Raw genomic sequence first — 17,619 nt, 5'->3', positions numbered from 1 at the left:
GGGTAGGTCCTCGCCACATTAGTTCAATCATGTGGGAGGAACTATCTTCTCCTGAATACAAGATGATTGACTCCCACCATCAAGACCGTCTGCTGCTCTGTCCTGGGCTGCTCTCTGGACTATTGATACAGTAGATCAGAGGAAGATGTTGGGCCTCCATCATCATGGCCAATCCCTCACACCCCCTGCACTGGACAGTGGGAGCGCTAACAGCTCCTTTAGCAACAGACAGCGGCATAGATCATACTTTTTAAAATCAGTGAGGCAAGCAGGTTATTAATGAGTGGAAATATCATAATAAATACAGTCTGTGGCTTATGAAATGATGTGTAGAATGATGGTTAATATAATGCCTTGTTTCCTGTCATATAAACAAATAGAAAAACATAATCATTGCAGTAAACGAGTGATCAGATGTTTGGAGTTAACAACTTTACAGACAATGGATTGTTCTTACCTGCAGGAATGTGATGTCATCATCTTTCATCACCTCCTCTATAGCTCTGATTGTGTCTGAAAGAGATGAAATCTCTCTGCTCATATTTTCAATCTTCTCCTTCATCATCTGACTCTTCTGCTCCTCTTCCTCCCTCAGTGCAGTTACCCTGGCTGCCTCTTCATCTCGTAGAAACTGGTGAAGCTTCTCAAACTCCTTCTTGATTTTCCTCTCTGTGTTTAGGGCCTGAGTCTGAATAATATCAATTCATGTTGTTTACTCATTTAGAAAGCACAGCAAAACACTACTGCAGTCAGATTGACATACACAGTGGCATCAAAAGTGCAGAGTAACAAACATGTGACAGGTGGGGTCTATATCAGGTGCACCATCAGCACCATAAACAGAGTGCTTCAGCTGTGCACAAGACACAAGACACAACAGTGTGGTGGCATATTTGATAGCAAACTATTTTACTCAACTCAAATTATTTTGTTTCAGCAGTCAACATGAATTTGAGGAATATACTGTATGAGGACTGTAAATGACACAAATCAATTGGCAAGAATAGGGAAAAATTACACAGTACCGTTAAGAATATTTTTAAATGACAGGTATACAGGTGATTCACATTGTCTGCTGATTTCATCATATTATATAATTACAGCTAGTCAATATGTAATAAAAGAACACATCACAAAGAATGAGATGACAGGTACAACCTGATTCACATCCTCTACAGATGTTACAAAAAATGTGCCCCCACTCACCTTGATGTGATCTGCTGTTTGATCACAGGTGACTTTAGTCTTCTCAAAGGTCTTCAGTTTCTGCTGTAAGGGCTGCAGTTTGATCTTGAGCTCCTCCTGGAATAAACAACAGACTTGTTTCAGACAGTTGTTCATTAATATCCAATTAATCAAGTGACTACAGTAAATATCATATTATGGTCAAGAGGAGAAATATCTTACCTTACGGTCAAGTGCTGCTTCATCAACAGGGTGAAATTTGTGGCCAGTGTGTTTTTTGGAGTCTCTGCACACCATACACACAGGCTGTTTATCCTCCAGACAGAAGAGCTTGAGTTTTTCGCTGTGCAGACTGCAGAGCACCTCAGACCCTGCTGAAACCCTAGGACTTCTCTCCTGTTGGAACGTCTCACACAGGTTTCTTAAATGGAGGTTAAGAGGAGGATTTACCATTGATGACCTCCTCCTGCAGACGGGACATTCTCTGGATCCTTTAGCTTCCCAGAACTGCTGCAGACAGACTTTACAGAAGCTGTGACTACATAACAGCAGCACAGGGTCCTTGAAGGTGTCACAGCACACAGGACAGGTGAAGTCCTCTTCGGAAAAAGATTTTGATGCCATATTAGACTGTATAGCGAATACTTACTGACTAGCCGTTTACACAACTTGCTTTCACTCTCAAATTAGCTGAAAAATACTGTCAGTTACTCGGTTACAGCAATTGAATTGTAAATCCACAAGGCTGTCATGTCCATCTACATGCATTTGAGACATGTATTTAGTTTGTTAGTTGAATATTAAAGTACGTACCCTTGTACCTGTTCAGAGTTCACAGAAATAAACAGTTTGCCAGTCTGTCTGCCTCAGTTCCCCACTTCCTTGTTGAACAAGGTTAAGGTGAGTCAGATGGAGGGACTTTGCCTGAAGCGGATTCTGATTGGCCAGTTCTGCTAGAGGGAGTGAAACAGCAGTTGGTTATCTAGAGAAAGTGCAAAGTCGAGTCGAGAATGTAACATAGCCTCTTACCCATTAACTCGTTGCAAACACACAGTACAGTAGCATTTAACCAATTACATGTATATTGTAATTGTTTTGATTTTCCTTTCACATGTGCATGTTAAAATTATTTGAACTTACTCGGCTAAATTCATTGAAATAAACTGATCAGATTCATTTTGTCAGCCTAAATTATAATTTATTTGCACTATACAAGATAAAATGGAAACCCCACAATTGCCATCATTGTGTAGGTTCACATGGCACGAGATGATGGGACAGAAGTGCATCTCTGCAGGAGGACTGCTAAAGTGTGCAGCACTCTGCTGCCACCTTGTGGCTATCTGGGGGTGGACACAGTACATGTTGGCTCATTTCCCTCTGCTTGACTCATGGACACTGGAGCCGCTGTGGTGCACCAGACCAACTGCTCTAATCTACAGTCTAATCAGCACCAGGACTGAGGAGTGGACCAACTGATCTAATCAGCACCAGGACTGAAGAGTGGACCAACTGCTCTACAGTCTAATCAGCACCAGGACTGAGGAGTGGACCAACTGATCTACAGTCTAATCAGCACCAGGACTGAGGAGTGGACCAACTGATCTACAGTCTAATCAGCACCAGGACTGAGGAGTGGACCAACTGATCTAATCAGCACCAGGACTGAGGAGTGGACCAACTGATCTACAGTCTAATCAGCACCAGGACTGAGGAGTGGACCAACTGATCTACAGTCTAATCAGCACCAGGACTGAGGAGTGGACCAACTGATCTACAGTCTAATCAGCACCAGGACTGAGGAGTGGACCAACTGATCTAATCAGCACCAGGACTGAGGAGTGGACCAACTGCTCTAATCAGCACCAGGACTGAGGAGTGGACCAACTGATCTACAGACTCAGATGATATCTCCACCCAACAGCAAACATCCCGAAGGAGTCTTCACTGTTCCTGCATCATCAGGAGCAGGGGAGGACATCATGAAACCTCCTGACCTTCTGATAAGGGTCTTGTGCAGCAGAGCTGAGGGAGGAATCATTCAGTTGGCCAGGTACACAAGACAGACTGAACAAACTACATCAACAGAACATGTTGGTGTGCTATAGAGCATCTCCTCTCCTCCTCTCCTCTGCCTTCTCTCCTTCTCATCACTACCCCTGCCAGCCCTCCATCTCAGGACCTCTATGGGGTTTTATTTGACTGCACTCTTTACTACCTGCTTATAATAGTGCTGCTGTTCAATACAAATGACTTGATCTGCCCAGCAGGGGGAGCAATGACTTGTCCAATAGTAGAATCAATGCTATCTTGTGCTATGCTATGTGACTGGTATACAAGACAGCTGTCCAGTTAACCATGGCTCCATATTTGCATTTGGTCATTTCAGTAATAGCCTGCTGAACAAACACTGTTAACAAGCACATACAGTACGAGAGGATGTAGACGTGATTTGGGCTGTAATGTAATCATCACTTCATGATCATCAACACTAACTTCACTCAACAACCTTGAGTGCTTTTCCTGCTTGTTGGATGTGATTGTTGATATGACAGCATCAAAGTCAGTTTGATGGTAAACAAACTCGTAATAGAGCGAATCATGCTGCTAGCAAAGCAGGAGGGCCTGCTGCTGTCAGGACCAGCGATGCTGGCTATGCTACCAAAAGATCTGGTTAAAATCATGAATTGAGGCCCCAGCCGTGGCGCAACTGGCTGGGGCACCTGTACTGCACGCCGGCGACCCAGGTTCGATTCCCGCCCCGAGGTCCTTTCCGGATCCCACCCCGACTTTCTCACCCATTCGCTTCCTGTCTCTCTCTACTGTCCTGTCCAAATTAAAGGCACAAAAGCCCAAAAAATCTACTTAAAAATCATGAATTGCAAGACGTCACGTCACACACATCAACAAGTTCTAAGAAGCAGACGTGAATGATGGCAGTGAAGAGAACAGAGAGAGTGAAGAAACAAAGAAGAGGAAAAGAGAAAGTCGACCTCGGTCAGGCTTTTATTTCAGTTGTAAATAACAAATACTCCGCAACTCTAGGGGGAGCTTGTTAACAAAATGTACACAAAACTGCATAGGGCCCTTCTCATTTGTCTATCCTCCCTTCCTTCCTCGGTCCTCGTTCCCACTGATCTAGATAGAGAATGATGGGCTGGCAATGGAATAGTCAATCTTTATAGACCAGTGGGAATGAGCCAGAGGACTGAGGAAGGAAGGAAGGGAGGACAGATAAAAAGAAGAATGAGAAGGGCCCATAGTGTACCTTTAAGTGCCTGCCTGAAGGGTTCAAAGGTGGAAGCTGAGTTTTGAATCCACAACATTTCAGGCTACTACATGCTAGCGTGAAATTCGTAACCACTACACTACCACCACGCCCTTGACCTTTGGTCAGATACAAAACCCTCTGCTACTGCATGTTCACAATCATTATTAGAAACAGAAAACACAATTGAATTATCTGTCAGATTAGCAGGTCCATTTATTTAAAACAGCACTCAGGCATGACACGAGTTAAATGACTTCAGTGTTCCATACTGTTTCTATGGAAACTAAAGCTACTCTTGTTACATGTGTCTAAACCTTTAGCCCTTTACAAACATTCAAAACTGTGACAACCACACAGCAGGTGGCAAGAGATCACATGTGTAAACCTGAGAAAGTGTGTGTGAGAGTGTCTATAGGTGTGTGTTATTGTCAGGATCAGAGATTGACAGCTCTCCTCTGTCCCAGTCCAGCTGCACTCTGATCTTCTGGAGTTTCTGCTGCACTGTGAGGAGAGTGGAGGCATGAGGAGGAGTGTGTGCTCTGTATGCTGCACGTGCACATTATACCCCATCCATACATCCATCCATCCAGCCATCCATCCAGCCAGCCATCCATCCATCCATCCATCCATCCATCCTGCCATGCATCTGTGGAGGATCAGTGCTGCACTGATACACCACCAATAACATTCCATACGGAATAACAGACTGCTTTGAATTAAATGAAAATAGATGAAAGATAAAGATATAATGTGAAAGTACAAACAACTACTATACAATGGCTATACTATAGATTAAATTGAAAATAATTGTGTGCCAAACATCTGTTGGGCATCAATGCTGAGCTCATGTGTTTTCCTCCATCTACATCCAGCAGCCCAAAGCAGCAGCACTTGTGTGGACTCTACCTGAGCTGCTCTACAGTAACTGCAGTCTTCACTGGTGAGATCCTCAGAGGTAAGACACCAGTATTAAAGTATGGAAACACTCTCTCAGTGAAAGTGTGCGTGAGAGTGTGTAGGTGTGTGTTATTATCAGGGTCAGAGAATGACACTTTTCCTCTGTCCCAGTCCAGCTGCACTCTGATCCTCTGGAGTTTCTGCTGCACTGTGAGGTCAGTGGGGTCATGAGGAGGAGCATGTGCTACATATGCAGCACAATAATACCCCACACACCACCATCCACTCCTGGAGCTGTAGTCTCCCTTCCTCTGGAGACACTCTGTCATCACACCCACATTCCACCATGTGTTCTCTCCAACCTCCACATCCCAGCAGTGAGTCCCGGAGTTAAAGCCCTCAGAGCCCAGCACACTGGCCCACTTATCAAATCTCTCTGGGTTATCAGGAAGCTGCTGCTCCTCACCACGTCTCACACTGGTCAGATCCTCAGACAGGATGAGATTGGGTTTTGCAGTGTTGGGATCCAGAGTCACAGGAGCTGCAGAGAAGAAACAATAACAGTGAAAAGAGAGCACCACACATACACACACACACACACACACACACACACACACACACACACACACACACACACACACACACACACACACACACACACACACACACACACACACACACACACACACACACACACACACACACACACACACGTCCCTTTCCCACATGAGCGAGACATCCGGATGTCAAACGGATATGAAACGGCTGGCTGTATGTGGGAACGCAAAACTTGAGTATTTTCTTACCCGGAACTCACCCTACTAGCGGGTGCGCTTAGGTGGGAACGCAGCCGGGACAGTTCTGGGTAGAGTGAGGGGGGCGTACCGATGACGTATAGAAACGTGCCCTTGCGGCGCGAGGCTGAAAGTACAAATTGGTAACAATAAACATTGCCCTACGAGTACGAACACAGACGAGAACGTCGGAGTAGAACTACAGAAAACAGTGACGTTTTGTTGTGTACGTAGGCCTATAATAAAAATTTAAACTGCAATCACGTTGTTGTGTTTGTTGCGGGACAGGCAGGATTATCCTTGCAAACATGAACATGAACATGAACATGAAAAGCCTAAAGCAAGGTGAATAGCCTAAAGGAATTGAATAGTTCGATGGCTTTGGTCATTTGATGAATAGGCTAGTAGTATGCTATGGATGCCTCTCAAATTGGCTTTCGCACCTGCTACGTGAATAGCTTGAAGTGTTGTCGATTTGCTCGCAACTAGCTGTTTATTACTGTATACTGTAGTTATTACAATGGTTAGCAATTAACAGTTAACATCGCTGTTATTTAGCATTGTTGCTTTTTGTAGGAGTTGGGAAGGAGCCTAGACCTAGGCTACATGCTACATGCTACATATATTTTCCAGGTGTGTAATTATTTTCAATGAATTTGTTGTGTTGGATGTTTATACCAGAGAGGGTTAAAGCAGAGCTTTGTTTACTGTGTGGTCCTGGCGTTAGCTATTTTTCCTCTATGCTAGCTCCCGCTGACTAGCGAGCTAACTAAACTGCTTGTTCTGTTGTTTCATGATGTTTTGGATCTGATGTAAGTTCGCATCAGCCAGGCAATACAACACAACAACGCATTTATTTAGCGTCATCTCCCTCCCCCTGCAAGTGCTGACATTGCCCCACCCCTCGCGGCACCTACTCGGGTCTAGTGTGAACACAATTACCCGTGTCTCACTCGGACATACGGCGCATGTGGGAACCGTCCGTGTCGTGCCTCTACCCGGGTAAATATGTCCGGGTGACTTCTAGAAGTCATGTGAGAAAGGGACTATACACACACATGACAGTGTGTGTGTGTGTGTGTGTGTGTGTGTATGTGTGTTCTTTTGTATTCATGTGTAAGTGTGAGAGAGAAAGAGACTGAGAGAGTGTGTGAATGAACACACACACATGTAAGAGAGTATGTGTGTATGCGTGTGCATGTTTGTGTGTGTGTGTGTGTGTGTGTGTGTGTGTGTGTGTGTGTATGCTGTGTGTATCCTGTATATATATATGATGGTGAAGTCAGGCATATTGATAATATTACAGAGACATTGTTGGTGTTTTTGTTGTGTTGTTCCCTCCTGCACACACACACACACACACACACACACACACACACAAACACACATACACATACACAGGTGAATACACATACACATACACACACCACACGCGCGCACACACACACACGCACGCACGCACGCACGCACGCACGCACGCACGCACGCACGCACGCACGCACGCACGCACGCACGCACGCACGCACGCACGCACGCACACACACACACACACACACACACACACACACACACACACACACACACACACACACACACACACACACACACACACACACACACACACACACACACACACACACACACACACACACACACACACACACACATACACACACACACATACATTTTGTGTTTGTGCTTCACTCACTGTACTGAACAGTCTCCTGCATCTTCTCCCAGACTCTGAACTTCAGGTTGCCCAGGTGCTTTGCCACATTGATCAGAGCTCCTGAAACCCTCTCTGGATCCTGCAGTCTGCACTGGGCTCTGGAATAACATTCAGGAGTCAGTGCTGCTGTGGGTTTGGGTTCAGAACCACAGAGAAGAGAGAGACAGGAGGCAGATCACTCACCTTTCAGCTGTGCTCTTGTAGTTCTGGAAAACAGCAAATGATGAAAAGTATTAAACTCTACATTCTTGTAACTCTACATTCTTCTCTCACAACATTTAAGCAAACAAGGGAATATGTAATACAACCAAACAACACACACACACACACACACACACACACACACACACCAGTGTTTCTCTGTGTCCCTCATTGCTCTCATTCACTTGTTCGCCATTGTGTTCCAGACAGGACCACACACCACACGGCCCACAACACTCCAGCAACACACTCAGTAATAAAGTTCAATTAAACACATACTGTAAATGTCATATCACACACAGTAAATACAATTATATGGCAAATACAATTAATCTGTGAGGCAAACATGCCAGAAATAACTGGAACAGTCCTAATAAATACCATTTGTGGCTAATAAACCACATACCGACTGTGAGAGACCTTTTCAAACCTTTCAGTACAATTCAGCACTGCTGAGGGAGAAGGAAAGAGCTGGAGGTGGAACTGCCACCTGACTGCATGGAACACCGACTACCTCCCTACCAGACCGCAGCATGTGACACTTTGTGACTGTGAGTCATAGACATTACATGTGAGTACTGTAAACCTGTAGCGCTCTGTCATAATAACAACTATGACCACACAACTGTAAACTAGTAATTCAGATGTTTGGATTTAACGCCCTTATAGACAGTGGATGGTTCATATACCTGAAGGAATGTGATGTCATCAGCTCCCATCGTCTCTTCTATGGCTCTGATTGTGCATGAAAGAGATGAGATCTCTCTGCTCATCTTCTCAATCTTCTCCTTCATCATCTGACTCTTCTGCTCCTCTTCCTCCCTCAGTGCAGCTATCCTGGCGGCCTCATCTCGTAGGAACTGGTGAAGCTTCTCAAACTCCGCCTTGATCTGCCTCTCTGTGTGCAAGGCCTGAGTCTGGATAAAACATGTTTACTTATTTACAAAAAGCCTTTATGTGTAAATGTGTTTTTGCCTCAATGTGTAAAAACCTGCATACAAACAATGATGACCGGGACATCTGACATTATTCACACACTGTATGTAACATGTGTCTGGACTCACCTTGATGTGTGTTGCTGTTTGATCACAGGTGACTTTAGCCTTCTCAAAGGTCTTCAGTTTCTTCTGTAAGGGCTGCAGCTTGACCTTGAGCTCCTCCTGGAATTAATAACAGATATTACTGCAGACTGCACACTACAGTTCGGCTACAGTGTTGTACAAGTGGATTACAAGTGATGGTGTTAAATCCCATCCCCATAATCAAAACAAAAAATTGTGAATAAGGTGGTGCTGTTAAATCTCATTATAATCATTAAAAAACACTTTACCTTATGGTCAAGGGCTGCTTCATCAACAGGGTGAAATTTGTGGCCAGTGTGCTTTTTTGAGTCTCTGCACACCAGACACACAGGCTGTTTATCCTCCAGACAGAAGAGCTTGAGTTTCTCACTGTGCAGACTGCAGAGCACCTCAGACCCTGCTGAAGCTCTCTGACTTCTCTCCTGTAAGAACGTCTCACACAAGTTCCTTAACGTCAGACTGACTGGAGGATTTGTCATTGATGATTTCCTCCTGCAGACTGGACACTCTCTGGATCCTTTAGTTTCCCAGAACTGCTGCAGACAGACTTTACAGATGCTATGACTGCATGAGAGGACAACAGGGTCCTTGAAGATGTCACAGCACACAGGACAGGTATAGTCCTCTTCGGAAAAAGATGTAGATGCCATTGTTTACCAGCAGACACTTGTTAGCAATAACTGCTGTCAGTTTACTTTCACTTTCAAGTTCACAGTTTGAAGATCATGAACGTTTCTGAGAAAGGAAACAGAACATACAATTCACACAGCTGTAGTCTTCATGTACATAGATTTGTTAGCTTGTTAGAGTATAAAAGTACTCGGTACATTGTAGAATACGTACCTGGTCAAAGTTCAGTGCAAAACAGTCCGTCTGCCTCAGTTCCCACTTCCTCATTCAACAGGCTGAGGGAGGAGCTTGGGTCGATTCTGATTGGCCAGCTCAGATACACCATGTGAGAGAGAGAGAATGAATGAAAGAGAGAGAATAAGGGCTATTCTCATTCATCTTTTTATCTATCCTCCGCTCCTTGAGAGAGAGAGAGAGAGAGAATGAATGAAAGAGAGAGAATAAGGGCTATTCTCATTCATCTTTTGATCTATCCTCCCTCCCTTCCTTCCTTGGTCCTCCAAATCTATCCAGTGTTCTCTATAGAACAGTAGCAACGAGCCGGAGGACCGAGGAAGAAAGGAAGGAAGGGAGGATAGATAAAAAGACGAATGAGAAGAGCCTTGAGAGCGAGAGTAAGAGAGAGAGAGAAGTCATTTAAACCATGTGAGAGAAAGAATGAAAGAATGAATGAATTACAGTAATTGAAACCAACCCTGTTGTGCTTATCCAGCATAAGAACAACACCATAAGAAAATGTTTAATGTATTGAGCAGGTCATACTTATCAGCAGAACTGATAGATTCCCACCACCAATAAGTCATAAGTCAAAACCCCTGCCTTGTGCATATTTCTCTGGTCTCTAATCTCGCAACACAGGACATAGTCACATAATGTTGGAGGTACAGTATTCTGAAGTGTGTAGGACTCTGCTGCCCCCTTGTGCCTGTCTGGAGGTTGGACACTGTGATTGTGCCTTTTTCATTATGTAGGAACCTGCAAATTGCTCTTGCATTGCTGCTGCCTGGTGGGTTCCTCAGGTTCTTGTTGGGAAAGTTCTCCTCACCAGAACTGAGGTGTGGGCCACTGCTCTACAGGTTCAGGTACCCTGAGTAGCACTAAATCAAGAATCGTACAGAACCTCTTGTAAGGTTTTTCCCTATGTAAAAGAGCTGAGTGGAGTCCCTTTCAACTGTGTACTGTCCAGTGCTATATTACATACATGAGAGCTGGAATCTCATCAGGTCAAACACACACTGCCATCAATACACCAATAAAATGTGACATCATTCTACAGAACAATAGCTGTATCTCAGGGTTCGTATGTTAAAGAGGCTTTGTGCTGGACACTAAGTGTTACTGAAAGCACTCTGAGGTGATGCCTTTACTGCTGCTGCATGTGTTTAGTACAAATGAGTTGCACCGACATAACCTCACCAGCAGGGGGAGCAGTTACAATCACACAACTCTCCAAACTCTCACTGACCATTACTCCACATTAGCATTTGGTCATTGTAGAAATGGCCTGATTTACAGATAGGAAAGATTATATCTATAATGATGATAAGATTAACTACCTTAATCTGTATGTGGGATAAACAACTAGAAAAGCACTCAGAGAGCGCAGACCTCCACCAAGCAAAAAACATAACCGCCTCCTGGATCCAAACGGTGATACAGATCACTCCCTTCCTTGGGTCATTTCAGACCATCCCTGAAAATGACATTAAAATCCATCCAAAACTTTTTGAGTTATCTTGCGAACTAACAAACAAACAAACAAACAAACAGACAGACTGACAGACAGACAAACCCAGATGAAAACATAACCTCCTTGGCGGAGGTAATGAATGTTCAAAATCCCTCTGATTTAACTTTCTAACCAACGATCTTGAACACCACTGCTTATTTCGCTCATGTGTCTTGTAAAACAGACTATATCACATGGGCGTGTTAACAAGGTCAAACACTTGATATTAACCAGATGTGGCCCTTGAAGTTAATATAAGATTGTGTTATGCAGAGTGTCATTAGGCATATTACTGTAGCTACAGGAACATAGGCCTACTTTCCCTTTGTACTTTTCCATTGGCGCCTGGTGTAAAGGAAAAGTACCAGGCAAGACATAAACAAAATGCCAAGCATTGCAATGCAAAGGAACAAGGAAGTGTTCAATCAAATAAACATCAGCATGTAATGACAACCGGTTAATCTACTTTGGAGTCATAACTCTTGCTTTTGACATGGCATTTTGTGGATGGGATAAATTTGGTCTCGTGTCTAGTCTGTACATCACATGTCCAGGCTTTTAAATGTGTCCTGCCAGCAGCAAGCTCCCCCCTGTGTTGGGAAGAACCACCTTTCTGTTTCTGTATTTTAAAGACCCCTCAGACACAAACACAAGACAGGCCAGCTGCAGACCTAAGTGTCTAAGAGGTGAGATAAACCAAAGTCAAAATGAAAAAAAAAAACCAGGTGTGTCTAACATCAGTAGGAGGAGCTCAACTGTCTTGCTAGTCATGTCATGTGTTTTCACAGCAAGTCTCAGCTTGGTAGAAGAGCACTGTTGCACTCTTGACTTGAAACTGCAACTGCACACAGATAGAAAGCAAACACAGGACGAGTTTGGAGCAGCTTAGTTCCAATAAACTCCATGTGAGCCATTATGGAGAACTCAGACGAGAAAGGAAATGTTTCAAATTTGTTTTGGATGTTCCTGAACATCCTTTTGTCACAGTTGCAAATGCTTCGACAGGGACACTTGTTATGACTAGAAAGACTGTCAGTGCTGGGATTTCATATATCTCCTTCTGGATCTCCTCCAAAGACTTGGTGTCAGGATATTGTTACTCACAAGACTGCGTTCCAGCATGGGAACTTGACTGGGCTAAGGGTTGTGGTTGTGTTTTGTTTCATGAGCAACGTGCCTTTCTCAGCTGCTTTGGGTATGTATGCAATGCATTGGTAGATTGTGGACTGACATTTCTACAGCTTCATAAGTCTGAGGTTAACAATGAGACGTTTTATACTTACTCATTGCTAATCCAAAGTGTGCTTATTGTTATCTAGTGTTATTAAACTGTTTCGTACTGTTACTGTTAATCAACTTGTAACAACATTGCTTATCTCTTGTACATTTTGTGTGATTTTAAAGGTCAAGCTGAAATGAGAAATTTAATTTTAAGAGAGTTTAATTCTCTTTACACCCTCAGTGTAATTTTAAAACATGAATTTTAGATGACCATCAGAACCATCTTGAATGTAAAGGAGTAAAAATGTGAAGCATCTGATAATATTCTTTAAAGAACATTTAGGCTTTTGTCAGTTCTTCCAGAGTACATAATTATGTCAATGTTCACCACTCACCGCCACATAAACAGTTCCCTTTCAATTTAAAATAATTATATTTATAACACAGAAGCTGTGCCTTATCTGGTTGATCAAAATGCAATTTGCATTTGCATCTGGCTGAACATGTTTTTGTAAAGACAGAGAACATTGTGTACCTTAATTAAGGGTAATTGGTGCTGTGCTTCTACTTACATAATGAGTTGGCAATAGTTGTGTGTTACTGTAAGTGTATAAGTTAACCGGGCTAACAAACAAGGCATGCTATGATTAAATACATGTTGTTGGAGTTTTGTTGGAGTTGAAAGAGAAATTTATTTTTTTAAAAAGGGCAAATTCTTAGATGCTTAATTTGTAGATTTTAACTGTCTTCACATTATAAAAAAAATAATATTAAATATTTTTTTGGTCAATAAATTTGCTGATATGGCTTCATAATACTTATCTAACACCACGGTGTGTGGGATTTTACATGATAACGGCTCTCCAGTAGGAATGAAACCACTAGGGGCGCAGGTTTTCACATTCCCTCCCTATGGAGTGACAGCATGGGGAGCTCCAACAGACTGATTCCAGTCAGGCAGGTGCAGGTGCAGGTGCAGGTACGGGTGCAGGTGGTCTCCTGAACTCATCTGTAGGTCATCTGTCCCCTGCAGAAGTGCAGTCCCTAGAGGTCCAGTACACAGTTCTACGTGACTCTAACGGGCAGCTGCAGTTCCAACAGACGACTTTGTTAGGCGGAGACGTCCTCTTCCACTGTAAGAGTCCCACACTGACTGACCAGCCGCGACACAACTGGGTCACACACGCACACACCTCTGAGGACCTTCAGCAGAAACATGAGGTCTGTAAGGGAGAGTACGGACAACACCTGCACAGTTTCCAGATTATAAACAAAACAGCTGGTTGGACAGGTGAGAGCATATGGGACTAACTAGCAATCGCATTGTGCAATCAATAATAATAAATTGTCTGTTTTGTACAACAAAATGTGATATATTGACTTCTATACTTTAAATGACCAAATACAAACAGAAATTCTCCAAAGACGTCGGGGTTGCCAAGTGAATGGCTCCGACATCTTTGTCTTTGATAAGTGGGCTGTCGACGGAGATGATTTCTTAACCTTTGACCCTAAAACTCTTCGATGGATACCTCAGTCTGACCTTGCGGTGCCTGTAGCTCAAGAGTGGAATCAGGAGACTGACTGGAATAATGTCCGCAACTACGTCTATGGAGTCTTCCTCCAGGACAAGTGTTGGGATGCCCTCAATAAAACTGCAAAAGGGAGAACACATTCCGGTTCAGATTCTCACGAAGGTGAGTGACGGGAGTACACAGATCCAGTGTTCTATACATAAGATTGATTAGGAATAGTAATAACTGTAACAAACACTGTTTAAATGGTTAATGGTCTCTGACAGGGTTGGAGGTGTACATGTTCGCCAAACCCATCCGAGGAAGTACTGCCACGTACCTAAAGTGTCATGTGATAAGCTCCGACCTATCAGGAGTCAGGATCCAGTTAACTAAAGATGGAGTTCCTGTGGTCCATCAGATAAATCTGACTGGACCACTTCCCAATGGGGACGGAACAGTTCAGATGAGAGTCCAGGTTGAGCTGCAACGTAAAGATGCAGAAAACTACCAGTGTCACGTCCAGACTGAAACAACACACAGATGTCAACAGTGGGGTAAGATCGTATCAAAACACAGAGCTTTGGTCAGTGGCAAGTCTGGCTCTGACTGTCAGTGTGAAAGAAGGTATTCTTTCTCCCTCTATTTGCACAACAGCGTTGAGTGCCAAATCCCATAACCATAACCATGACCATAACCAAATCCCATAACGATGACCATAACCATAACCCAAAGGTGAAGTTGAATTACAGTTGTGTGCTGTTTTGTTAATCAGATGGGCTGCCATGTCTCAGAAAAAACTCTGAAAAAACTTCAACAAGTCATGTCTCGGGGCCTGCTCCTGGCCTGCTCCTCCTCGGCTGGGCTATTCTTGCGGGCATCCTCGTTGCAGTTGGAAAGTATCGGCTCAAGTGCAACCAGCTGCGGGTCCAAGGTGAGGATCACAGAGGCAGGATAGATTATGATGATAATGATGAAGATGACAGTGATGATTATAATGATGATGATGTTGATAATGGTGGTGGTGATAATGGTGATAATGATGATGGTGATGATGATGTTGGTGGTGGTGATGATGATGGATGATGATGATGGTGAATTGGTGATTATAATGATGATATGTTGATGGTGATGATGATGTTGTTGTTGGTGGTGATGATGATGCTGGATATGATAAAAGACCTCTGAAGTTCGCCTACAAAAAGGATCCAAAGCTGCCATCTTTGCCCATATAAGGAGATCCGGGAGTTCATTGAAGCTAACTGCCTATGGCAAGTTGCATGGTAAGTTAGCTCTGGGGTAGCAAAGATCAAAGTGTGCCGTCTTCACCTACCGAAAATCACAGTATCCAATAGACGGCAGTGGACAAAACTGTGTAGTGAAAAACGTCTGCATTTCCAATGTCATCATCCCCGCGAGATTTTAACAGGTGCGATAATTGAAAATCCCCATGTTATTTTCCCATAGAAAAGATCTCAAGATACCAGATCTCCTTATTTGGGCAAAGATGGTGGCTTTTTTGTAGGCGAACTTCAGAGGTCTATGCTTGGCTCAGTTCAACAGCAGAGTGAATCTGTCACTGTGTGTTGCTGCTACTGCTGCTACTGTGTTTGTGTTGCAGCTGAAAGAGCAAAAAGGATCAGAGTGGAAGCCGAGCAGATCCGACTGCTTCTTCGCATAGCCATGCCCATGACCCAGTGGGAGTTCAACAGACATGTTGCAGCTGATAATGAATTCTACATCAGAGCTCCTTTAATTGGGAGCATACAATCAGAAGAATCTTCATAAAAAGTAATTGTGTATTGTTTACGAATGAAAAAAGGGAAAAATGGAAAAATATGAATATTTTGTATATCTTTTACAATTACGATGGGACCTTATATTCTGTACTCTGTTTATTAACGCAATGGATAATTTAAAACTGTTATTTTTCAAAAGTTATTTTCATTACTAAATCTTTCATGAAAGTGGTGTCTGTATTATTCCAGCTGCCATTACCTGAGTAAGGTCATATTCGGAATACTAAAAGCTACTGTGGAATGGAAAATACTAGTGCATACTGTATGTGCAAGCTAGTCCAGTGCATTTTTGTAGCTTGTTTTAATGCCCTACCACTTGGCAAACATTGTGAAAAGTGAAAAGGCAAAACGTTTGATGAGGTCAATTTATGTAAAACATTTTTTTTTTTTAAATGTCAAGATTGAATTTATTGATGGGTGGAAACATCGTAATGCTCAGTGACGAAGGTTTTGTGAAGATGTATGTTATTACTACTTTCGTTGTTTCTGTATTGTACTATTTAACACTGATTATTTTATGTACTGCAATCATGTACTGTACAGTAGAACTACAGCTCTAAGTCCAAGTTAATTTTACGTTTCTGTATTTTGTTGTTTTCTAACTTTGTGAAGCTGAAGTTCTCTAAAGTAATCAACAATATCTAGCCTTCATGAACAGGTGTGACCACATTCCAAGACTGGCCTCCATTTAAACTCTCTTTGGTCTTTGACTGGAATGAACTTCGGAACACATCATTGACAGAGACTAAAGTATATCAATAAATGTACAACATAGCACATTGGTACAACATTATGCATTGTGTCTGCGTTTACGTGTGTGTGGATGTATGAGATACCCTTTGTTGTCCACGTACGGGTCAACCCTTGCTCAGTTGAGTTGACCTATCGAACACTATGAAATGTAACTGTTACGCCACTCTGCCCCCTTTTGACCATTCATTGGTAGTGCAGCAACCTTTGGGTGCTAGGAGAATATTGACCATTTTCTGAGAAAATCTGCAGGGGCATAACAGGATCATCAACTCTTGCTGGGAACATGGAAGGAAGCAATCTAACAGTTTTGGATGGGTGGGAAATAGGCAAGCAGAGAAATTGGGACTTTCAAAACTAAGTCTCAGCTGTACAGTGGCATTATCTGTTATTCTGTCTTGGATATTTCCTTTAGCAGTTGTGGATTTTGAAATAACAAAGATGTCAAGACACTGCAGGGAATATGGTGGGATGAATGATCTGGTGCAGCAATAGGTCTCAAGTAGTCTATAACAATAGAATTCAAATCTTTTCAGACAGATCAAAAGAGCCAGACACAGGAAAGACGGAAGCAGCAATGTATATACTGTACCACATTTTCAGTAATCAGTATTAAAAAGAGCATCAGATCAATTAGCGGTTTACACTGTGGAACTTCTAGCAATTTTACTAGCACTCAACGTGGATAGAAGAGGTTGGGTCTAATCAGTGTATAAGCTGCTCAGACTCACTAACACATATTAATAATTGCAAATCTGTTTGTAGACCAGACTTGATTTTTTAAATCTTTCACAGTTTGTATAGACTTGCATAAGTT

The 17,619-nt window shown here is 42.9% G+C and overlaps 2 protein-coding genes across 2 annotated transcripts; one reads left to right on the top strand and one right to left on the bottom strand.

Moving 5' to 3' along the window:
• Window positions 1-4,665: 4,665 nt before the first annotated feature.
• Window positions 4,666-10,048, bottom strand: LOC134079132 (E3 ubiquitin-protein ligase TRIM35-like). Its single transcript, XM_062535312.1, has 7 exons — window positions 10,003-10,048; window positions 9,408-9,894; window positions 9,142-9,237; window positions 8,767-8,994; window positions 8,060-8,082; window positions 7,856-7,974; window positions 4,666-5,894 (listed from the first exon to the last, which is right to left on the bottom strand). The coding sequence occupies exons 2-7, from the start codon at window positions 9,807-9,809 to the stop codon at window positions 5,359-5,361; spliced, it is 1,404 nt and encodes a 467-aa protein (XP_062391296.1). The 5' UTR covers window positions 9,810-9,894; window positions 10,003-10,048; the 3' UTR covers window positions 4,666-5,358.
• Window positions 10,049-12,322: 2,274 nt separating this feature from the next.
• On the top strand, window positions 12,323-16,829 carry LOC134079104 (class I histocompatibility antigen, F10 alpha chain-like). The gene is made up of 6 exons (XM_062535276.1): window positions 12,323-12,713; window positions 13,773-14,030; window positions 14,152-14,436; window positions 14,541-14,810; window positions 15,029-15,187; window positions 15,875-16,829. The coding sequence occupies exons 1-6, from the start codon at window positions 12,683-12,685 to the stop codon at window positions 16,039-16,041; spliced, it is 1,170 nt and encodes a 389-aa protein (XP_062391260.1). The 5' UTR covers window positions 12,323-12,682; the 3' UTR covers window positions 16,042-16,829.
• The last annotated feature ends 790 nt before the right edge of the window (window positions 16,830-17,619 follow it).

The sequence above is a fragment of the Sardina pilchardus genome, chromosome 4 (genome assembly GCF_963854185.1).
Source record: "Sardina pilchardus chromosome 4, fSarPil1.1, whole genome shotgun sequence".
NCBI lineage: Eukaryota > Metazoa > Chordata > Actinopteri > Clupeiformes > Clupeidae > Sardina > Sardina pilchardus.
The sequence above is the reverse complement of the archived record's forward strand: the minus strand, read 5'-3'. Positions and strand labels throughout refer to the sequence as shown.

Bases quoted from the DNA above. Each gene is read 5' to 3' on its own strand.
- LOC134079132 (XM_062535312.1), bottom strand. From the start codon at position 9,809: ATGGCATCTACATCTTTTTCCGAAGAGGACTATACCTGTCCTGTGTGC. The intron at 7,975-8,059 runs GTGAGTGATCTG...ATGTTATTCCAG, and splicing joins TACAAGAGCACAGCTGAAAG to AGCCCAGTGCAGACTGCAGG. The intron at 5,895-7,855 runs GTGAGTGAAGCA...TCTTCTCTGCAG, and splicing joins GCAGGAGACTGTTCAGTACA to CTCCTGTGACTCTGGATCCC.
- LOC134079104 (XM_062535276.1), top strand. From the start codon at position 12,683: ATGAGCAACGTGCCTTTCTCAGCTGCTTTGG. The intron at 14,437-14,540 runs GTGAGTGACGGG...GGTCTCTGACAG, and splicing joins CGGTTCAGATTCTCACGAAG to GGTTGGAGGTGTACATGTTC. The intron at 14,811-15,028 runs GTAAGATCGTAT...TTTGTTAATCAG, and splicing joins ACACAGATGTCAACAGTGGG to ATGGGCTGCCATGTCTCAGA.